General features: G+C 41.0%; 2 protein-coding genes across 4 annotated transcripts in view; both read left to right on the top strand.

Annotated features, from left to right (window-relative positions):
• Positions 1-874: 874 nt before the first annotated feature.
• On the top strand, positions 875-13,667 carry CD3G (CD3 gamma subunit of T-cell receptor complex). 2 transcript variants are annotated; one of them, XM_072822223.1, is made up of 7 exons: positions 875-1,009; positions 8,553-8,576; positions 9,064-9,291; positions 10,073-10,204; positions 11,010-11,053; positions 11,451-11,534; positions 12,204-13,667. In XM_072822223.1, the coding sequence occupies exons 1-6, from the start codon at positions 955-957 to the stop codon at positions 11,514-11,516; spliced, it is 549 nt and encodes a 182-aa protein (XP_072678324.1). In that variant the 5' UTR covers positions 875-954; the 3' UTR covers positions 11,517-11,534; positions 12,204-13,667. The 2 variants fall into 2 exon arrangements, with proteins under 2 accessions (XP_072678324.1, XP_072678325.1); XM_072822224.1 differs by having other exon boundaries at positions 11,451-11,530.
• Positions 13,668-16,413: 2,746 nt separating this feature from the next.
• The window catches only part of UBE4A (ubiquitination factor E4A), a 37,719-nt gene continuing 29,752 nt past the window's right edge, over positions 16,414-24,380 (top strand). For both annotated transcript variants that reach the window (XM_072822225.1, XM_072822226.1), the window contains exons 1-2: positions 16,414-16,561; positions 22,083-22,244. In XM_072822225.1, the coding sequence (XP_072678326.1) occupies positions 22,124-22,244 (121 nt within the window). In that variant the 5' untranslated portion in view covers positions 16,414-16,561; positions 22,083-22,123. The remainder of the gene's footprint in view (positions 16,562-22,082; positions 22,245-24,380) is intronic.

Consider the following 24,380-nt stretch of genomic DNA (forward strand, 5'->3'; position numbering starts at 1 on the left):
TGCTTCTCCCTCTGCCTATGTCTCTGCCTCTGTGTGTGTGTGTCTCATGAATAAATAAATAAAGTCTTAAAAAAAAAAAAAGCCAATATGATTGACTCACAGGCATAATTGAGTCTCCCCAGTAGACAATTGGACTATACCCTCCTGTGGCCTAGGAGGATCCAAACTCTCTACGGGGCCAGAGTTGAACTGTAATTTACCTGAGGGCAGAGATAGCATATGTCTTGCTCCCTTCTGTATCTCCAACACCTAGCTTGTGCCTGGCACATAACAAGAGGTCTGTAGATTTTTGTTGACTCACTGACTTACAGCTGAGGGAGAAAGGAGCCTAAGATTCTGGAAACTCGGCTCAGGCTCTAGCCCTTGGAAATGTATGGCCTGTCTCATCGCAATTGTCCTATCTATTCTTGTCCAGGAAGGTACTTTCTTGATGATCTTGTCTCAAAAGACTGATGAAAAATTCCTGAACAAGGGCCTAGACTGTGATGGTTTTCTGTTCAGAGCTCCAGCCCTGAGCACATGAGTGTTCTCATTTAAATTCATTAGTACTAGCAAGAAGCAATAACTGGCTGAAATCCTAGCAACAAGTGGTGGCAGAGATGTTTACCCCTCTCTTGAAGAAAGAAGCCCAGGCCATCTCCTACCCACAACCCAAGGGGTGTCTCTGTGCAAGTCATCTCTGAGATGGGGATCCAGCACTCTCTCCTTTTCTTTCCCAACACTTCCCATTCTCTACTCCTTAACAGAAAGTGAGATACATTTGCACCTGCAACCCTGCTGAGGCCCTTCTCTGCCCACATTTGAAGTAGAGGGTGGTGGCTCTGGATTTGTGCCTTCTCTCAGGGGCCCCAGCCTAAATGATGCTGGGCGGAGCCAGAGTGTCTGCTCGGCAGGCTGGCTGGCTGCTGGGGGTTGCTTAGTGCTTCTGTGTCAGGGAGAAAGGCAGAGGCTGACATGGAGCTGGGGAAGCATCTGGCTGGCCTCATTTTGGCTGTCACTCTTCTTCAAGGTAAGGAGTTCTGGCAGTCTGAAGAAAGGCTCAAGGAAGAGATCATCACCAGGGGTGAAAGAATATTGGGGCCTCTAACCTCAAACCTACCTCAGCTGTCACGCTAGAATTCTGAGAATGAAGGGCAAAAATGAAGCCTCTTACTGTTCTCTGCTAGAGAGAAGCAGTGTCCCATGGGAGAGATGGAGTCCTTGTCTCTTAAGAAATGAAAACAGGGGCACCTGGGTGACTCAGCTGTTTGGGCATCTGCCTTCAGCTCAGGTCATGGTCCCGGGGTCCTGGGATTGAGCCCCACATCGGGCTCCCTGCTCTGTGGGGAGCCTGCTTCTCCCTCTCCCTCTGTTGCTCCCCCTGCTTGTGCTCTCTCTCTCTTTCTCTCTCTCTCTCTCTCTCAAATAAATAAAAATCTTTAAAAATAAAATAAAATTTAAAAAAAGAAATGAAAGCAAAGGACTTTACTGGCTGGAGAGAGGACCCGGATACAGCCATCTTAGGTTGATTGTAGCCCAAAAGAGCACAGGCCAGAAACCGGAAAAGAAAAAGTATGTATTCCTTAACTCAGAGCTTGAGTTAAAGGCAGACCTATAAGATATTCACTCACTCATTTGGTCAGTTGGTTAACTGGTTACGAAATATGAGTGAGATCCTTTTACATGATAGGCTGTAAGGATATAAAGGTGAATAAAAGCCTCCTGCCCTAGTGAGCTTATAGTCTAACTGGAGGGATAAGCTTCAGTGTCACCAGATTGAGTGCAAGGTGCAGTATGGGGTATCTGTATGAATATTCTGTTGGAAATAAATGGTAGGAAGTGGATGAGCTGGGTCGATGCCTGGAATCTGGGCTAGAGATGATTCTCCACACACTGGGGGAAGCTAAAACCACAAAAGCTGTTGCAATCATACAAGTACTATGTGAGATGTGAGGAAGAGGGGCTGAGAATGGGAATGAGAGGATATTTACCTTTAAAGGATAGTTCGAGAAAAACATCTCAAAAAAGAGATAAAAGGATGATCAAAAAGCTGAAATAATTGGATGAGTGCAATAGAGAGAGAAGCCAACAGAGAGAGAAAAAAAAAAGAAACCAAAGAAGTAGAGAGCTTCCAAAAGGAAAGAATCACCACTAATGAAATATTGTAGAGAGGTCCCGTTGATAGAAAGATATATTTAGAAGTTTTAATCTGTGGGATTTGGCAAAATAAAGGCCATGGATGATTTATAACACTCTCATTGGGGGTAGTGTGAGTGGAAACTGGATGGATATGGTTTCACTCATACAGGGAATATAAGAAATAGTGAAAGGGATTATAAGGGAAAGGAGGGGAACTGAGTGGGAAAAATTAGGAATACAACCATGAGAGACTCCCAACTCTGGGAAATGAACAAAGAGCTGTGGAAGGGGAGGTGGGCAGGGGCTTAGGGTAACTGGGTGACAGGCACTGAGGCGGGCACTTGATGGAATAAGCACTGGGTGTTACACTATATGTTGGCAAATCAAACTTGAATAAAAACAAATGAAAAAATGAAGTAATAAAAAAAAAGCAACTGAATGGAATTGTGTAGAAGGTGAAGGGTGAGTGATAATGTGCACCAAGTATAGACTATTCTTCAAAGATTTTGGATGAGAAGAGAAAAGAGTTTAAGTGGTAAATAAAAAAAGAAATAGGATCTAAGACAAAATACTTTTGAGTGTAAGAGAAATTTGAGCACATTTTCAGGCTAAAGGAAAACAGAGAGTAGAGCAAGTTCCCTCAGTTGATGTTGAAAGGATGGAGTCAAGACTGGGCTCAAGGATACAGAGGAGAAGGCAACCTTACCTTCTGATATGAGGAGAAAGGACGTGCAGATGGCTTTGGCCATGGGTAGGTGTGTAGATGGGAAAGAAGCTGGAGAAGATCATTACAGCATCTATGTTCTCAACAAACCAAGTAGCAGATGATACCACTTGCAGAAACTGAGCTGGGTGACTGCTGGTTGGGAGACTTGAAGAGGATAGTGAGAATTTAGAATGATTTCTAAATGGAAATGGAAGAAGAGCCAGCTAAAGGCCACACAGGTTGAAGGGCAGGGGTGAAAGCCTGTGTGAGGCAGCTAGATATAGCAGAAAGGGTACTGGGCTGAGCAACAGAAACCTGAGCTCTGGGTTCAGTTCAGCCACGAATGAGCTGTGTGAACTTGGATGATGCCTCCTTCCTGTGGGCTCTGTTGTCTTACTAGTCAACCTAGGAACTTTGGCTGCATGATCTCTCAATTCCTAAAAAGGAGTAAGACTCAGAGAAGCAAATTAAAGGATGTTAACAATCAGTTGGACCCTCTCTCCTATAGAATCTGAGTTAGAACAAAGGGCCTCTTCATCCCTCCCATGGTGATCAAGTGTTCAGGGAGGACCACTAGTGAAAAATCTGCCTAACTCTCTGCCCTGCTTTTTTTTTTTTAATTAATTAATTAATTCATTCATTCATGCCCTCATTCAACAAATATAAGGCTCCTACCATGTTCCAAACACCGTGCTAGGTACTATTAATAATTGGTTCAGTCCTGCAAGAAGTTCTGAAACAGTTGTCTCCTTTCAACTGTTTCCATTATACTTTTTTTCCCCATCGTAATTTGATTCATGCTTCATCAGTCCCCATCACACATTCTACCCCTAGACACACTACCTCTCTGTCCTTTTCCAATCTGTCTTTGCTCAGCTATTCTTTTTCCCCAGAATGCCTTTCTCTGTCTGGTAAATTCCTAATCATTCTTTGAGGCCCAACTAAATATCACCTTCTCTGTTAAGTTTTCCCTGTCCCTCACTCTTGGGCAAAATCAATAGCTTCTAGCCCCTTTCATATGGATTCACATAAGTACTAAAACTAATTGATAAGTTCTATTATATTAGTTACATATGTGTTCATTTTTCCTATTTTGTTGTAAACTCTTTGGAAGCAGAAAGTTCTTTGTATCACCACTCATGTCTTTCATATTGTTTAATCATGTCAGGTACATAATAGTGCTTGGTGTTTTGATTCAATCCAATTGAACTGAATTCCATTGCTAGTTCTCTGCAGTATATCTATCATGCAATTCTACTACTCTGAATTTTGAGACAGTTTTGAGAGCTATTGAATAGCTACCTCCTCTAGGATGTCCAGGGTTTCTACGAAAAATGGATCACCAAGGCTGAGGATTTTTTTTTTAAGATTTTATTTATTTATTCATAAACACACAGAGAGAGAGGCAAAGACACAGGCAGAGGGAGAAGTAGGCTCCATGCAGGGAGCCTGACATGGGACTCGATCCCAGGTCCCCAGGATCACGCCCTGGGCTGAAGGCAGGCACCAAACTGTTGAGCCACCCAGGCTGCCCCAGGGCTGAGGATTTTAGAAGAAATCTAAAAATTCTTTAGTTAGTGTAAACCAACTTCTTGCCAGGATTTTAGCTGCTAAAAAAGCAAAGCATTCCAGACTGTACAGGAAATACCTTTATGTATATTCCAGTATAGTTCTGACTCTGACCATCCAAAGTTAACATCAGACCCCACAGGTTAAGGGCACTGTCCCCAACAAGACTGACCTCACTTTAAATGCCAGGCACAAGTTTAGGGGTTCCTTTTTTTATAATAATAAATTTATTTTTTATTGTTCAATTTGCCAACATGCAGAATAACACCCAGTGCTCATCCCGTCAAGTGCCCCCCTCAGTGCCCGGCACCCATTCACCCCCACCCCCCACCCTCCTCCCCTTCCACCACCCCTAGTTCGTTTCCCAGAGTTAGGAGTCTTTATGTTCTGTCTCCCTTTCTGATATTTCCTACCCATTTCTTCTCCCTTCCCTTCTATTCCCTTTTACTATTATTTATATTCCCCAAATGAATGAGAACATATAATGTTTGTCTTTCTCCGATTGACCTATTTCACTCAACATAATACCCTCCAGTTCCATCCACGTTGAAGCAAATGGTGGGTATCTGTCATTTCTAATGGCTGAGGAATATTCCATTGTACACATAAACCACATCTTCTTTATCCATTCATCTTTCGATGGACACTGAGGCTCCTTCCACAGTTTGGCTATTGTGGCCATTGCTGCTAGAAACATCGGGGTGCAGGTGTCCTGGCGTTTCATTGCATCTGTATCTTTGGGGTAAATCCCCAACAGTGCAATTGCTGGGTTGTAGGGCAGGTCTATTTTTAACTCTTTGAAGAACCTCCACACAGTTTTCCAGAGGGGCTGCACCGTTCACATTCCCACCAACAGTGTAAGAGGGTTCCCTTTTCTCCGCATCCTCTCCAACATTTGTGGTTTCTTGCCTTGTTAATTTTCCCCATTCTCACTGGTGTGAGGTGGCATCTCATTGTGGTTTTGATTTGTATTTCCCTGATGGCAGGTGATGCAGAGCATTTTCTCATGTGCGTGTTGGCCATGTCTATGTGTTCCTCGGTGAGATTTCTGTTGATGTCTCTTGCCCATTTCATGATTGGATTGTTTGTTTCTTTGGTGTTGAGTTTAATAAGTTCTTTAGAGATCTTGGAAACTAGCCCTTTATCTGATACGTCATTTGCAAATATCTTCTCCCATTCTGTAGGTTGTCTTTTAGTTTTGTTGACTGTATCCTTTGCTGTGCAAAAGCTTCTTATTTTGATGAAGTCCCAAGAGGTCATTTTTGCTTTTGTTTCTTTTGCCTTCGTGGATGTATCTTGCAAGAAACTACTGTGGCCAAGTTCAAAAAGGGTGTTGCCTGTGTTCTCCTCTAGGATTTTGATGGAATCTTGTCTCACATTTAGATCTTTCATCCATGAGTTTATCTTTGTGTATGGTGAAAGAGAGTGGTCTAGTTTCATTCTTCTGCATGTGGATGTCTAATTTTCCCAGCATCATTTATTGAAGAGACTGTCTTTCTTCCAGTGGATAGTCTTTCCTCCTTTATCGAATATTAGTTGACCGTAAAGTTGAGGGTCTACTTCTGGGTTCTCTATTCTGTTCCATTGATCTATGTGTCTGTTTTTGTGCCAGTACCACACTGTCTTGATGACCACAGCTTTGTAGTACAACCTGAAATCTGGCATTGTGATGCCCCCAGCTATGGTTTTCTTTTTTAAAATTCCCCTGGCTATTCGGGGTCTTTTCTGATTCCACACAAATCTTAAAATAATTTGTTCTAACTCTCTGAAGAAAGTCCATGGTATTTTGATAGGGATTGCATTAAACGTGTAAATTGCCCTGGGTAACATTGACATTTTCACAATATTAATTCTGCCAATCCATGATCATGGGATATTTTTCCATCTCTTTGTGTCTTCCTCAATTTCTTTCAGAAGTGTTCTATAGTTTTTAGGGAATAGATCCTTTACCTCTTTGGTTAGGTTTATTCCTAGGTATCTTATGCTTTTGGGTGCAATTGTAAATGGGATGGACTCCGTAATTTCTCTTTCTTCAGTCTCATTGTTAGTGTATAGAAATGCCACTGACTTCTGGGCATTGATTTTGTATCCTGCCACACTGCCAAATTGCTGTATGAGTTCTAGCAATCTTGGGGTGGAGGCTTTTGGGTTTTCTGTGTAGAGTATCATGTCATCGGTGAAGAGGGAGAGTTTGACTTCTTTGCCAATTTGAATGCTTTAATGCCTTTTTGTTGTCTGATTGCTGAGGCTAGGACTTCCAGTACTATGTTGAATAGCAGTGGTGAGAGTGGACATCCCTGTCTTGTTCCTGATCTTAGGGGAAAGGCTCCCAGTGCTTCCCCATTGAGAATTATATTTGCTGTGGGCTTTTCATAGATGGCTTTTAAGATGTTGAGGAATGTTCCCTCTATCCCTACACCCTGAAGAGTTTTGATCAGGAATGGATGCTGTATTTTGTCAAATGCTTTCTCTGCATCTAATGAGAGGATGATATGGTTCTTGGTTTTTCTCTTGCTGATATGATGAACCACATTGATTGTTTTACAAGTGTTGAACCAGCCTTGTGTCCTGGGAAATAATCCTACTTGGTCATAGTGAATAATTTTCTTAATGTACTGTTGGATCCTATTAGCTAGTATCTTGTTGAGAATCTTTGCATCCATGTTCATCAGGGATATTGATCTATAATTCTCCTTTTTGGTTGGGTCTTTGTCTGGTTTTGGAATTAAGGTGATGCTGGCCTCATAGAACGAATTTGGAAGTACTCCATCTCTTTCTATCTTTCCAAACAGCTTTAGTAGAATAGGTATGATTTCTTCTTTAAACGTTTGATAGAATTCCCCTGGGAAGCCATCTGGCCCTGGACTTTTGTGTCTTGGGAGGTTTTTGATGACTGCTTCAATTTCCTCCCTGGTCATTGGCCTGTTCAGGTTTTCTATTTCTTAAGTTTAGGGGTTCCTATACCACCTACACTTCCGACAAATTGGGTACAAATCTGGAGGGTTCCCACATTTGATAATTTGTTAGAACAATTCATAAAACTCAGGAAAGCACCATATTTACTATTAAAGTTTAATTATAGAAAATAAAATCAGGATTTTCCAAATGAAGAGACACATAAGTAAGGTCTGAGAGGGCCTTGAACACAGAGCTTCTGTGCTCTCTGCCTGTGGAATCAGAATACATCACCTTCCTAGTACATTGATGCATTCACCAATGAGGAAACTCCACTGAGTTGTTTTTTTTTTTTTTCTTGACTTTTTTTTTTTTAAGAGTAAAAGAGAGCTGGGGATAGGGGGAGAAGAAAAGGGAGAGACTCTCAAGCAGACTCTGTGCAGAGCACAAAGCCCAACACAGGGCTTGATCTCACTACCCAGCATGATTTGAGCTGAAACCAAGAGTCAGACATTCAACCAACTGAGCCACCCAGCCCCTCCACTGAGTTTTTATTGGGGTTTCATGACATAAGTATAATGTTCGAATCATTGGCCATATGACTGAACTCAATCTCCAGCTCTCTTCCTCTCTCAGGGTTCAAATTCCCAGATTACATGGGTCTTGACCAACTCCATCCTGAGTCATTTCTTTAGCATAAACTCATGCATGGTCCATAAGCCCACCAAGGGACACATGGTTGGCTCTGTCGGTTGAGCATCAGACTCTTGATATTAGCTCAGATCATGATATCAGGGTCGTGGGATAGATCCCTGAGCAGAGCTCCTCACTCAGCAGGGAGTCTGCTTCTCTCTCTCTCTCTCTCCTTCTCCCTCTGCCCCTCCTCCTGCTTATGCACTGTCTCCCACTCCCTCTCCCTAAAATAAATAAATAAATCTAAAAAAAAAGAAAAAAAAGAAAAGAAAAGAAAAGAAAAAGAAGAAATGCACCAAGACTAACAAAGACACTCCTAACACTCATTAAATTCCAAGGGTTTAGAAGTTCCCTCCCAGGAATCCATGACAAAGATCAGACAAATTCTTTATTATACAACACCCTGAATTCAATTTGGTGATTTAGGCTGCAACCCAAAAGAAGTAAGTATAGATAATTTCCACTTTCCTAGATTAGGATATCTATCTTGGCCTCAAATGACCAAGGTAATGATACCTCAGGGCATCTGGACAACTCTATGCCCAGCTAATTCTCTTTTCTGTCTTTACAGGTGCTACAGCCCAGAAGGAACAAGGTAGGATGAGTGGCTTCTTTCTATCCTCAAACTTTGAAGAAAGTCATGGAAATATGGTTCCTACAATAGTAGTCCTATAGGGACTGAGTGATAGAAGGGATGGAATGATGAGTCATAAGTAGCAAACCTCTCATTGGCAACCAAGTGAGTGGCCAGTCATGTACTTTCTGGTCAGCTTTCCTGCAGCTAAGCAAATAATTCTCAAGTTCTTGAAGCAGAACCAGAACTCCAGCAGCTAGGCACTATTCAAAGTGGGATCCATGAACCAACACCACTGGCATCAGCTGGGATCATGTTAGAAATGCCCCATTTCAGCTCCTTCCCAGAACTACTAAATAGAATCTGAAATTCTAACTAGATCCTCCATATGATCCTTGTGCCTATTAAAGTTTGAGAAGCACTGCTACAATAGTCTTGTCCTGATATCTTGGGACAGTGAAAATTGCAGAAGAAAGACATTTAACAGGCAATGGCTTTTCCGTTTCAGGATTTCCCATGATAAAAGTAGATGGTAATCGAGAAGATGGTTCAGTACTTCTGATTTGTGACTCACAAAGCAAAGATATCAAATGGTTTGAAGACGGGAAGGAAAGAACTTTACCAAAGAAAGATAAAAAGACGTTGGATCTGGGAAGTAGTATGAAGGACCCTCAAGGGATATATCAGTGTCAAGTAGCAAAGAACATTTCAAAGCCACTCCAAGTATATTACAGAAGTATGTAACCCCCTTTGGTCTGCTTGTTGTACAATTAAGCAGTTCTTTCTGTTCTGGTAGGCTTCCTATCCCTGGTGAGTGTGGGAATAGACACTAAACAGTTCTCATTCTCTTTATTTTTTTAAGATTTTATTTATTTATTCTGAGAGACTCAGAGAGAGAGAGGCAGAGACACAGGCAGAGGGAGAAGCAGGCTCCATGCAGGAAGCCTGAAGCAGGACTCAATCCCAGGACTCCAGGATCACACCCTGGGCCGAAGGCAGGCACTAAATCGCTGAGCCACCCAAGGATCCCCCAGTTCTCATTTTCTTAATCACAGCTTACCTCTTTTTGAATATAACAAGACAGTTCCCCCATCTTCTTGGAAAAGCATAACCTGTCCTGTAAAGCCTGGTTTAATTTTGGATAGGCTGTCATGGATCAGAGCAGTCAGCTATTTATATAAGCTGAGTTGGGGTAGCTCGGGGAGATGGAGGAGATGACAAGGTGAGCAGCAATAATATGTAGAAGGCGGCTGACCACAGAGAAGGGGATCTGATCTTCCTCCTATTTCATATGGTCAATGGTCAGACTACATGGGCTTCCCCAGGACAGCTGGGAGATGCAGGGATATCAAGAAGTATTGTGTTCTTAGTCCAAGGATCTTCCCCTACCATACCTTGCACAGAGAGAGGAGTCTGCTATCCTAAATAGAAGCATCAGCACTTGTAGGGAAAAGAAAAAGATTCAGAAGAACCACTTTCACACCCTGAAGGAGACTTGTCCCTCTCTTTCCCCATAGTGTGTCAGAACTGCATTGAGCTGAATGCAGGCACTATAATCGGCTTTGTCTTCGCTGAAATCATCAGCATTTTCTTCCTTGCTGTTGGGGTTTACTTCATTGCTGGACAGGATGGAGTTCGCCAGTCAAGAGGTAAAAGAATGCTCTTCAATAAGAGATGGGACTACCTGGGATCCCCAGTTTCTTTCCTACCAAAATTGACCTAATAGAAGAGATGAGGTTGCTCATCTCTTCTATTGCTAACGAGCAATACGACAGTGATATTTTGACAGCATATTATACAATCCACCTCCCTCTGATTTTCCTCTGATTCCTCTGATTTTTTTAAAGATTTTATTTATTTATTTATTCATAGATACACAGAGAGAGAGAGGCAGAGACACAGACAGAGGGAGAAGCAGGCTCCATGCAGGGAGCCCGGTGTGGGACTGGATCCCAGGTCTCCAGGATCACACCCCAGGCTGCAGGCGGCGCCAAACCGCTGCGCCACCGGGTCTGCCCTCCTCTGATTTAAAAAAAAAAAAACTCTTTGTTGAACTAAAAACTACATAGAGAAATGTGCATGGATGACAAGCGTACGGCTAAACAAGCAAACATACCCATGAATCCAACACCCAGCTTAAGAAAAACAGTATTACCAATACCCTAGAAGTCCCCCTTGTGGTCAGTTCCAGCCTCTCCACTTATCCCCCAAAGTGAGTACTAGCCTGACTTCTAACAACATTAATTTTTCCTGTTTTCATTCCTTATGTCAATGGACTCATACAGAAGCACTCGTGTGTGTGCTTCTTTTAGTCAAAAACATGCTTGTGAGATCTTTCCACATTGTTGTATGTAAATGTATTTCACTAATTCTTATTGCTATGCAGTGCTCCATTGTGTGACTATAACCCAATTTATTAGCCATTCTACCTCACATATTCCATTTTTTGTGCAGCCTCAGACAAGCAGACTCTGTTGTCCAATGACCAGCTTTACCAGGTAAGGCATGGGGGAATGAAAGAGACATTACTACAATTAATAGTAAAATTTGGGGATGGGGGACATGTCATTTGGAGGCTACTATACAGGTAAGGAACTACTTAGGGCATACCAGATGATTACATAGTCACACTTTGGGCAGAATGGATGAAATGAAGAGAAGGATTGAGAGAGACTGAGGTCAGGATCCAGCGAGAAAAAGTGGAAGAACACACTGAGAGGGACACACAAAGAAACTGTATACAGAGCCTCCATCCCCCTTGTCCTCTTTCCACCCCGAGGACAGTGAAACACCCACTCCAAAGCCTTGCACATGGAAAACATTCAATAACTATGCATCAAGTTAATTCATAGAGGACAAGGGAAAATGAGTTTATGACTGTGCTGTCCTGATTAGCCCCTCAGGGATCGAGAAAATGACCAATATGGCCACCTTCAAGGAAAGCGACTGAGGAAAAATTGAACTCAGGACTCAAAGTAGGTGTGTCCTTCTATACCAATTCTAAGAAATTACCTTTCCTGGGGTTGCCTGGGTGGCTCAGTTGGTTAAACATCTAATTCTTGACTTCAGCTCAGGTCATGATCTCAGGGTCATGATCTCAGGGTCATGATCTCAGGGTCATGAGATCGAGCCCTGCGTTGGGCTCTGTGCTCAGCTTGGAACATGCTTAAGATTCTCTCCCTCTCCCTCTGCCCACCCCCCACCCTGCACACCTCTGCTTTCTCTCTCTCTTTCTTAAAAATCAGCCTTTCTTTTACTTGCCCTCCCAACTGCTGCCAAGTCTATCTCCATATTCCAAGCCACCATAAGCTTAGGGAAGGGTGGGTAACTTATGGTTCTTTGGGGTGAGGGGACTGTCCTGTGCATTGTACAGTTTTTAGCAGCATCCCTGTCCTCTATCCACCAGATGCTAGTAATACCCTCAGCTGTGACAATCAAAAATATTTCCAGATATTTCAAATGTCTCCTCCGGGGCAAGATCACCATTGGTTCAGAAACACTGACCTATATTAACCTTTCAATCAAACAATTAGTCAGAAATTCTGATTCAATCAACCAGAAAAAGTTTCTATCAGGAAAACTGGATCAGAGCATTATTTGGTTTTCTGAACCAATCCAATTTTTCTTTTTTTTCTCCCTTCTGGATAGTTCTCGGAAACATGGCAGTACGTTTTGGAGCACTCCTAGCGAGAGATTCTCAGCCCTAAATGTAGAATCAAGTTTTCCAAAGGTGACAAATGGAGAAGAAAGCCCATCAGAGCAAATTTGGATTTTTCTCAAAATAAAATAAACAAAAAGTAAAAATATGTATGGTGTTGCAGGAGCGCCACCTATTGGAAGGTAATTTTCTGTAAAAAAAAAATTGAAAAGGTCAATAACCCCTCTATTTGAATATTATTTTTTAAAGTTCTAACTTTTATTTACTTTTTGTATAGGTCATAATTTACACGGTTTAAATATGCAATAAAAGGCCTCCCTTCACCTCCATCCCCAACCATTCAGCTGCGGTCTCCAGAGACAAACAATATACCTAGTTTCTTTATAAGATATATAAGGTATTATAAATCAGAGGTATTCTAGGCATATATAAGCAAACTCTTAGGTACACCTTATTCTTCCTTTCCCTATTTTTCACACAAATAGTATCATAACATACATCTTGCACTTTTCACCTAATAAAATATTAAGATTATTTCATACCAGTAAGTAAAGGAGCACCTTTTTTTTTTTTTTAACCCAGCCACATTGTGGACTTGCCATGATTTATTTAATCAGTCCTCTATTGATGGACAAAATATTGCTGCCAATATTTTTCTCCTACAATGCTGCAATGACATTATATAAATGTCATTTTAAAAATAATTGTATTGAGGTATAATTTACATGCTATAAAATTCACCATTTTAAGCAATTTCCACTATTCTTAGTAAGTCTTATAAAATGTACCCAGTTGTACAATCACCATAACCCAGTTTTAGAACATTGCCATCACCCTCTTAAGAGTACATTCCCTGTTCCTACCCTCAGCCCCAGGCAACCACTAATCTCTTTTCTGTCTTATCAGGTTTGCCTTTTTTGCCTGTTTCATATAAATGGAATTATACAATATGCTGTAGTTATGCAATGTGCTGGACATTCTTCTTATGCTAATCTTTATGTGGATCCATGTCTTCATTTCTCTGGGATTGACACCTGGGAGTGAAGAATTGTTGGGTTGTATGGTAAATTTATGTTTGACTTTTTAAGAAACTCCCTGTAACATTTTATATTCCCGGTAGTAATGGTTGAGAGTTTCTGTTTCTCCACATTCTCACCAATATTTGTTACTATATTTTTTTTAGTACAGCCATTCTCCGAGGCATAAAATGGCATCTTATGCTACCTTTATCTAAAAAAAAAATTTTAAAGATAATTATTGTACTTTAATTTGTATTCCCCTAATAACTAATGTTGTTGAACACCTTTTCCTGTCCTTATAAGCCATTATTATATCTTTAGTGAAATATCTATTTAAATCTTTTTTTTAATTTGGGTTGTCTTACTGTTGAATTGAAAAAGTTCTTCTATATTTTGAATACAAGTCCTTTATTACATATATGATTTACAAATGCATTACCAGTCTGTGGCTTTTCTTTTCATTCTTTTCATGGTGACTTTTGAAGCACAAAAATTTTTAATTTCTACGAAGTCCATTTTATCCATATTTTTCTTTTATGGATTGTGCTTTTGGTATCATATCTAAGAAATCTTTGGCAAACCCAAGGTCATGACGATTTCTCCAATGTCTCCTTTTTATAGTTTTTAAACTTCCATAGTTTTAGTTCTGACAAACGTCATTTAGAATATACTTAGGACTATTCAAAACAAATATAAATAAATGATACTTGGGAGCCATAATGTATTTGCACTTTTAATTTTATTAAATATTGCCAAATTGCACTTCATGGAGGTTGGACTAGTGTTTACTCCCAATAACAATAATTGAGAGTGCCTTTTACTCCATACTTTTTGAACTTTGCCGATTTCATAAGTTAAAAATGACATCTCAGTATAGTTTTAATTTACATTTTCCTTATCAAAAATGGAAGTGAGGACACCTGGGTGGCCCAGTGGTTGAGCATCTGCCTTTGGCTCAAGGTGTGATCCCAGGCCCCAGGGATCGAGTCCCGCATCAGGCTCCCTGTGAGGAACCTGCTTTTCCCTCTGCCTATGTCTCTGCCTCTCTCTGTGTGTCTCTCACGAATAAATAAAATATTTTAAAAAATAAAAATAATAATGGAAGTGAATCATGTATTTTTCCTTCTCAGGATATATAGGCTCATATCCCTTTATCTTATTGACTTGCAACAGCACTTTGCATATGTGGGAAACTAGATTTTTTGTTTGTGATATTAGTTGCAGATATTTTTCCAATTTTGGTATTTGTTCTTTGACTTCATGATGGTTGGTTTTCTGTCCATATTTTACTTATCTGAGTATAGCAGAATCTGTATCTGCATGCAGTAGAATTCATTGATCTTTTATGGCTTGTAGGTTGTTTCCTATTTAGAAAGGTCTTCTCCATTTTAAGATTATTCTTTTTAAAAAGTTTTCCTATGAATTCCTGACACTTTATGGTTTCATTTTATACATTTAAATGAATGATTCATCTTGAATTAATTCTCATGTAAAGGCCTAACACATTGACTAACTTTAACACCACATAGCTACCCAGTTATTCTAGAACAATTTTTTGAATGATCCTGTGCCCATTGATTTTAAATGGAGTTGCCACTCCACTCTCACCTGGACTGTAAGCTCCAGGAAAGAAAAGACTTACGTATTTTTACTAATGTATCTTCAGAAACTAGTATCATGCTGGAACAAGATACACATTTAAAAATTGCACAGCACTCTGTGTGTATATGTGTTTGTGGAGAAATATACATAACATGCAATTTGTCATTTTAAACATTTTAAGTGTACTATTCAGTGGCATTAAGTACATAGACAATATTATGCAACAATCACCACTATCCATTTCAAAAACTTTTTTCATCATCTTGACCTCTGTACCCATTAAACAATCATTCCCCATTCTTCCCTTCCCCCAGCCCCTGGTAACCTCTATTCTACTTTTCTATCCCTATTAATTTGCTTATTCTAGGTACCACATATAAGTGGAATCATACAATATTTGTTCTTTTGTGTCCTGCTTTTTTTACGTAACATAATGTTTTCAAGGTTTATCCATGTTGTAGCATGTATTAGAATTTCAGCCTTTTTAAGGCTAAATAATAGTCAAGTGTATGTATATACTACATTTTATGTATTTATTCATTTGTCAGTGCACATTTTGCATTGTTTCCCCTTTTTGGCTATTCTACATAACGTTATGAACATTGGTGTACAAGTATCTGTTTGAGTTCCTGCCTTCAATTCTTTGTGGTGCATACCCAGAAGTGGAATTGCTGTATCACATGGTAATTCTATATTACACTATTTGAGGAACCACCAAAATTTTCCCAAAATATTGCACTATTTTACATTCCCATCAGCAATGCCCAAGGGTTCCTAGCTCTCCTTCTCTTCGCCAACACTTCTTTTCCTTTTTTTTTTTTTTTGATAATAAACTTCCAAAAGGATGTGAGGTATTATTTCATTGGAAGTTTCGATTTGCATTTCTGTAATGATTAGTGACATTGAGCATCTTTTCGTGTGCTTATTGGCCATTTGTGTATCTTCCTTGGAGGGATGTCTATTCAAGTTCATGGCCCATTTTTGAACCACACTGTGTGGTTTTTTTGTTGTTGTTGAGCTGTAGAAGTTCTTTACATGTTTTGGACATTAATCCTTTATCAGACATAGGATTTTACAAATATTTTGCCTCATTCTATGAATTCTCTTGAAAAGTGCGCTGCTTTCGCTGCCTTTGCGTACCTCAATGTAACCTTGAAGCACGCATGATGTCCCCACGTTACAAATAAGAAAACTGAAATCCAAAGCTAGCATTACCTTAGCACCCTGCCTGACCCCCAGTAAGAGCTCAAAGCCTTGTTATTGTTATTGCTGTTGTCATTGCCTCATGGATAATAATAATCTATGAAGAGTAACAGAAGCTGCTTCAAAAAGGCACGACACTGGTGGGGAAGATAGAAAGCAAAGGCCCACAGAGGTTGCCAGCAGCGCCAAGGATCACCAAGTCCCACCCGCCACGGAGACACCAGACTTCAAACCCGCCTCTTACTTCACCAAGCTCCAGCCAAACCCCGCCCCCGCCCCGTCCCCAAGACCACTTCCGGCCACTTCCGCCCCGCCCAGCTGTCTAGCGCGTGCGCCGTGGAGGTGTTTGCGCGCCAGTTCCCCGCGCAGAGCCGCGCGCCCTGCTTCCCGCACCCGGATGAGGTTCTATGAGGCCCGGCGCCTGGTCATGACGTAAGTTCCGGTTGCCGTGCTGAGTCGGAAGTGGGAACCCTTCGGCCACTGAGACTCTTGTCGTGTCGTCGCTGGTGGCCCTTCAGGCTCTGGTAAGAGAGGAAATAGCTTGACGGGAGGGGATCGTTGAATCCGCGATGGGATTTTCTTCTCCTGGTTGAATGCCACTCCAGGCCTCTGCACGCTTGCCTCCACATTCCTTCGGTGTTTTCCTGACCCTTGACCCTCTCCTTCATGAACTTCGACCCTAATTTGGGACCTGGTTAAGGTGCCCCAGTTTCTGGCATCATCGCTCCCCTTTTTGCCCGTTCCTCTCCGGGAAAAGGCCAGAACATTGGCCTTGCGTTGTCTTTGACTTCCTTTCTCTGGAACGAGCGCCGAGTGGGTGGGTCTCCCTTGCCGCGGATCCCTTATGGAACCTGGGGAGATGAAATGCGAAGCATAGACAACCAATAGCCGGATGCCAGGGAAGGGAGAATTGAGCACCAGTCGCAGCAATCCAACAAGTTGAATACATGCGGCAAGACATTGACATTTCTTATGGCACGTGATCAGGTCGCTACTCAAAACTCTTGGCTGCGTGCTTCGTGCACCCTACACCAATAGGGTGTAGAAGACGCTAATAAGATTGAGTAACCGCAGCTCAGGAGCTTGTATTTGAAAGGTCGTGTCTTTGGGATCATTTTTCCGCTCACAGAGCAAGGATACGTTTAGTTTCGCTGCTTTGGTGTCACCTGGGACCCTCCTGTGACGCATGGGGGACCCAGGAAAGAATGCTGTCGGCTTTTTGACTTGATGTAAGATCCTTCTTGCTCGCTCGTGTGTTGTTAGGATCTGTTGCCACTTCAGCGGGACCTGAAAGAATTTCCGGGGTGGAGCATATAACAGTGAAAAACATTTTAATTCTTGTTTGATTTAATGTCTCACTAGGAGAGAGACCTTTAAAAAGTATGATTTAATAGAGCTTGGTTTTTGCCAACCCAGTTTTACAAAGTATTCTACATATTTCTGTTTAAAAGAATATGTAGGGGATCCCTGGGTGGCGCAGCGGTTTGGCGCCTGCCTTTGGCCCAGGGCGCGATCCTGGAGACCCGGGATCGAATCCCACATCGGGCTCCCGGTGCATGGAGCCTGCTTCTCCCTCTGCCTGTGTCTCTGCCTCTCTCTCTCTCTCTCTCTGTGACTATCATAAATAAATAAAAATTGAAAAAAAATATTAAAAATAAAAAAATAAAAAAATAAATAAATAAAAGAATATGTAGGATATTCTTTTAAATTTGCAATACAAGGGGCACCTGAGTGGCTCAGTGGTTGAGCATCTGCCTTTGGCTCAGGTAAATAAATAAACAAACTTTTTAAAGAAAATTAATTTGCAACACTAAGTCTGATGTCAAAACATTTGTGGGCGTGGCTTTTTAAGAGTTGACAGTTGATCCTTAGGGATTAGCAGTGCTGTTCATAAACAAAAGATGGAATTCCGGAGGGGGCGGTGTGAGGGGATTTTGTAGGACTGGAGGTAAATAGCTATTGTAGATGTAGACCCTTACAGTGAGTATATCAGAGTGAAATGTGTTTTTAAGTAGGACATATTAAAAGGAATCAAATCCAGGGCGCCTGGGTGGCTCAGTCAGTTAAGTGTCTGACATCGACTCAGGTCATGATCTCGGGGTCCAGGGATTGGGCCCTCACTTGGGCTCCCTGCTCAAGGAGTGTGTGCTTTCTCCCTATGGAGAGAGCAGGGACATAGGGAGAGGCAGACTAATTGAATGCCACTCCCTTTCCCTATACCCCTCCCACCCCCTTCCTCACTCGTGTGCGCTCACAATCTCTCTCAAATAAATAAAATCTTTAAAAAAAAAAGAGAGAATCAAATCCAAAAGCTCCTAAGGATTGATGGAGGCACCATCCCAAAGGCTAACAACAGAATGGTATTGTATCTCTGTATGGCAGTTGAAAATGGAAGATTATAAATAATCAGTGACATTGAATATGAAAACAAAATATCAGGGCTCCGTTTTCTCAGACCTCTTGGAGTGGGTGATATCTAGGTACTCTTATATTTGTGAAAGCATTGAACATATCTAAACTGACATCTCTACAAAGGTTTCCATCAGGTGATCTTTTGTCCCTTTTCTGTGAAACTTTTCTGCAAGTGGTTACACAGTATTTGACGATGAAAGTAATTTGTGCACAGAATTGAAGTTCCTATGAGAAAGATGAGCTTAATGAAGTAGGCAAAAACTTTTTTGTTTTTCAAAAAGACTTACAGGAGAGATGACAAGAGATTTATTTCCATTCTCAATTCTACACAAGCTGAGATATGAAAGAGCCACAAGTGTCTGGCCCAGAAGCGTGACCTGCTACTGCGACCCAAGACACATAATAAAGCTCTTATCTTGAAGTAGGATCATGGGTGCTTACAAGGAGGTCAGGAGTAATGACATGTAAGATTGAATCATTCAATAAATATTTATTTGGTATTCTGTGGTTGTGATGTATAATGCCAGACACAGAGAAAAACTAATCAGATAGGAAATTGTATTCAAATTGCTTACTGTCTAGCAAGGTAAAAGGTCTGCATTAGGAATATAATAGTTGAAAGTTATAAATCCTATTAATAGAGATAAAAGATAATAGGAAGCTAACTTTTTCTTTAAGATTTTATTCATTTATTCATGAGAGACACAGAGAGAGAGGGGCAGAGACACAGGCAGAGGGAGAAGCAGGCTCCCTCTAGGGATCCTGATGTGGGACTTGATCCTGAGACACTGGGATCACAACCTGAGCCAAAGGCAGATGCTCAATCACTGAGCCACCCAGGCATTCCCTAACTTCTTTTTTTTTTTTTTTTTTTAAGATTTATTTATCTTAGAGCTGGAGCATGTACACAAGCAGCAGGGAGGGGCAGAGGGAAAGCAAGAGAGTCTTAAGCAGACTATAGTTGAGTGTGGATCCTGACCTGTAGCTTAGTCTCACGACTCTGAGATCATGACCTGAGCTGAAACCAAGCATTGGACACTTAACCGACGGTACCACCCAAGTGCCCCTAGCTTCTTTTTATAATGTGACAGTATAATATTGAAAAAGGAGGAAATAATGCGATTTACTATCATAAATCCTGTTTAGTTGTCTCGATGGTCTTAGGACCCTATCTTTTCATATGTTCTGTATCCCTGATTTTCAATTTGCTTCCTTTCTACCTCTTATAGGGGTGCAGATGATGCATCTCCTTTGCATTAATCTAAACTCTTTTCAGTTTTTTTTTTTTTTTAAGATTTTATTTTTAAGTAATCTACTCCCAACATTGGGTTCAAACTTAGAACCTTGACATCAAGAGTGGCATGCTCTACTGACTGAGCCAGCCAGGCACCCCTCAGTTGTGTTTTTAAAAGCCCATTCAAACTGGCTTTCGCAAGAGAGGGAAATCTATTGGCTTTTTTTATAACTGAAAGACTCTCTTTCCATCTCTCAACTCTGTTTTCCTATATCTTGACTTAGTTTTGGGCTAATTCCTGGCAATTCCAGATTTATTTCTTACCTTCTTAACAACACAAGCAGGAAAGAAAGAGTTCCCTCTTTTGTAGATTCAGCCTGAAGCTGGGTGTTGATTGATTCTGATAGGCCTACTCCTCAGTCAGTCACTTTGGTCAGAGCATGCTGCATTTTGTTTGGCCAGCCCAGATTCATATGCTCATTCCTTGAGCTAGTGGGTGAGGCCATCCTCTTCTGAATACATGGACTAAGAATGGGGTGGATCCCCAAAGGAAAAATCTGGAGTGTCATGTTGAAAAAAGAGAATGATGTTTTGAAGACAAAATCACAAGAGCTCACTATACTTTATGCATGCCCCTGGACTTCAGAACATCTCAGGATAAAGGTGGGGGGTGATCAGCTGGCAATGAGACAATTGTTAGTGTCTCCATGTGAATTAGGGATAACAATTAAGCTTATGCAGTGGTTAAATGAGATGGAAGTCCTCTCAAGGATCTTTGTGATTTCCAGCACTAAATGTGCTAATTTTATTTTTGGATTACTAAGCTTAACTAAACTATACATTGCAAAAAATAAAATACATAGAGCAACATCTAATAGTTCAGTTCCTTGAGCAGTAAAGCCCAGAACCATGCTGAAAGGAGACTAGACCATGTACCTAAGTAATTACAAATAATTAGTCATTAGGTCTTATGCAGAAAACACGACAGAGGAGTGTGACACAACTGGTGGAGATGTCTCTGAATTGTCAAGAAATGTTAGTCTCTCTTCTTCCAAAAAATAAGGGTAACTTTTCCAACTTGTATTAGCTCTTGTGAATATGATTCTTTAAGGAGTCTTACCTCAGATTAAAGGTAGACCTCAAAAATATTTTTTCTCCTTCCCTCATACCCCATCCCCATATTTCTAAGGCCTCTGTCCTTTTAGCAGTTCAGTATCCTTGTGACCAGAATATTCATACCCTTTGTCTCTTCCCACCTTTTTCAGGGTTGTATTTCTATGCTGTGGCCTTAAAATTTCAGAAAGGGTTCCAGCCTTTCAGGGCTCTGTGCTCATCTCATTGTGCCACTGAGTCCCCTTGGCACTTGAATGAGGAAATGTAATCAGAAGAGTGCAAATGCAGGCTCAGTCAGCTCCACTAAATACCTTTGAGGTATATACCTATTTCATGTTCCACGTTAGGAATTTGTGTGTGTCGGCAGTGTTTATCTAGTAGTGGCGATTAAATATAGAATTAAGCAAAGACCATTTAGTTTTAGTGGAAGAAATCTCAATTGGTATAAGCCTAGGAGTAGAGATAAATTGCCTGATACATATTTAAAGCCCACAGCACGCTGCTGATCAGGTTCCTGTCCTGATTTGCCAAGAGGCTTACAGTTAGTTTATATGTAGCTAAAGAGTTCCCAGCTCCAGCTTTAAGTCCTAGAGGTCTGAGCAAGTGCCATCTTATGTTCATGGTGAATGAGAACATATTGGCTGGCCTAGAGATTTATGGGAAATGTGTAGCTGTTGTCCTATTTTTCAGACAATGCCACATTGTTGTTACAATGAGTAGATGAGTTCTCTCATTGAGTAATTCTGCTTAACCTATTTTTTTTTAAGATTTTATGTATTTATATGAGAGAGAGAGAGAGCGCACGCGCACACAAGCATGAGCAGGGGGCGGGGCAGAGGGAGAGCAAGAAGCAGACTCCCCACTGAGCAGGAGCCCCCATGGGACTGGATCCCAGGACTCCAGGATCAGGACCTGAGTGGAAGGCAGATGCTTATCTGCCTGAGCCACCTGGGCACCCCCTGCTTAACTTATTTTTTAAAGGTATGGCAAATAGAAACATGTCAACAGATTAAATGCATTCCAGCTTGAACTTTTTTTTTTTTCAGCTTGAACATTTTTAAAGCTATTTGATTTTAGATGCCCCCAAATCAGGCCACCTTATCCAGTTGGTGGGTTTTGTAACCATTTTGCCAAAAATGCCTTGAATCTTGGAACAGGAATTGGAAGGTCTTACCCAAAGCATTTTTACAAGTTGTGTTCAAGAAATGAGGAAGGAACCAACTTTGGGTATAATCCTGGCTGTTGTGTTATCTGCCCCCCATGTCTGATACCTGTCCTTTCTGCAGCCCCTCCCCCTAGGTCTGGATGGAGGATACTTTAAAGTGAAATGACAGACCAGGAGAATAACAACAACATCTCGAGTAACCCCTTTGCTGCTCTTTTTGGCTCCCTGGCTGATGCCAAGCAGTTTGCAGCAATCCAAAAAGAGCAGCTGAAGCAGCAATCTGGTAAGTAGAGGAGCCAGTAGCAGGGGATGAGGTGACCTAGAATGGGGTCTTCCCAAGTAAAGTCTTCTTAGGGTCTATAATTGCAATTGGAGTTGATCTGGGGGCACAGGTTGTTTTTTGTTCATTAAAGGCATAAATTGGGGTTTTTTGTTTATTTTCCTTGTTTGTTTTGTTTTCAACTCTCTCCTCCCCACTGCATAAAGAGAAACCAGATAACAGGTGGTTCCGTAGTAACAGATGCCAGTCGTGATCCCAATGCTGTCGAGCTGTTTATTTTAAAAATCACCTAGCAAAAATACTTAAATAAATCTTTTTAAATAGGAAGCTGAGGTTGTAGTCATAGGTGTGGAGAGCAGGTTATGTGCAGCTGTAGAAAGCAGACAAGTAAAAGGAAGAATTATAAAATGGTTTTTGGCTTTTTGGTAGACAAATAAATGAAATTTGTTCTTAAGCCCAGTGCTTCAGAGTTGATCCCAAACAAAATACCTCTTCCATCCTGAGAAGTGGTCACTTTTATAGTGTACTGTCGTGACTTCTAAGAATATCTGATCCTTTGCCTTAATGTGAAAAAAAAAATCAGAATAAGATCTCACTAATCAGAAAAATGATTTTCCTTATCTAGGACCAAAGTTAAGATCAAGCGTAACTTCCTTCTGTAGGAAGACATACAGCCTAGGAGAATCAGGATACTGTTTCTCACATTATTAGGCTTCTGAGTGTAGTCACAGTCTTTCAAGCCAGAAACTACTCCCCTTCTCTCCAAAAAAAAAAAATGATATTTTTTGGAATAATAGTATTTTTTGGAAAGGAGAAATGTTTATATTTTCCCTTGATTTTATTTCAAAAGTGCTGGTATACATAGCTGAGTTGTAGCTTTGCTCTCTGCTCAGGACTGAATAAAAAGGAGGTAAGGGCAAGACAGAAGAGTAGTAGACAGAGTAATGATGAAGCAAAGGGGGGGCGTATATGTAATGCTGACTTCCAAACATTAAAAAAAGGCAGCTCGGTCTCAATCTCTGCAATCTCTTCCAGATTCTTGCATTAGGAGATTGTAGGAAGGAAAGGGGAGTGAGGAATAGGGATATAAGAAAATGGAGAAATATGATTTATGAGTATGTAGTTGGAAATTCTGCTGCAGAGATTCTTAGCTCCTGTCACTCTCAGGGTTCAGAGAAGAACTTAACCTTATAGGAGTAGAGTGGCAAATGTTTGTTCTTCTGGCTGTCAGACATCAGGCTGGCTTGAGTTGGGAGTGTTGCAGGCACCAAGCAGTGGGACAAATCAGATACATGCGCTTCTGTTACTATTTTGGCTTCTCCTCATTTTAGTTTGTTTACAGCTTACCATGTCACCAGGTCTAACCTGTTTTCCACCAGTAGTTAGTACTCTGCCAAAACCTTTGGCCTCCTATGTTGAGCTTCACATTGCCTACACTCAACACACTAAAGCAACTCTTAACTTCTGAGTTTTGCCTGGCCTTTCAGAACAGTCACTGTTGGTAGAAAAAAGCAGATGCAGGCTCATGTGGCTTTTTAGTGAACAATACCACCTTAACTCTTTCAGCATGAGGTCCATTCGGAGGGGGAGCTCTGTCTACTGACAGCCAGGACAAGCGGTCTGTCAATCTTCTCCTATAAGTTCTCTGAACCCCGAGAGTGATAAGAGCTAATAACCTATGTAGCAGAATTTCCCTCAACCACATACTCATAAATCCTATCTTCCCATTTCCTTATTATTCCTATTCCTCACGCCCCTTTTCCTCCTGCAATCTCCTAATGTAAGGTTGCTTTTTTTAAAAAGTAAAAAGACCCAGTCAATAAGAAAATAGTAACAAATTAGAGGGGAAAAGACTCAAATGAGCAATTTATATGCAATAATCAAATGATTTTAAAAATCTAGCCTGCTAATAATTAGAGCACTGTATGAAATATGTGAAGATTTAAACAGGTACTCTCTCATAAACTGTTGTTGAGGGGCTTGTAAAGGAGAGCAGTCTTTCTGAGGATAATTTGGTAATATATGTTTACTTTTAAATGTGCAAGCTCTTTAACTCAGCAATTCTGCTTCTACAAATTTACCTTGCAGAATTACTCATACAGGTGTACAAAAAGAGTACTATTCGATGCAGTAGTGTTT

Source organism: Canis lupus, chromosome 3 (genome assembly GCF_048164855.1).
Source record: "Canis lupus baileyi chromosome 3, mCanLup2.hap1, whole genome shotgun sequence".
Lineage (NCBI taxonomy): Eukaryota > Metazoa > Chordata > Mammalia > Carnivora > Canidae > Canis > Canis lupus.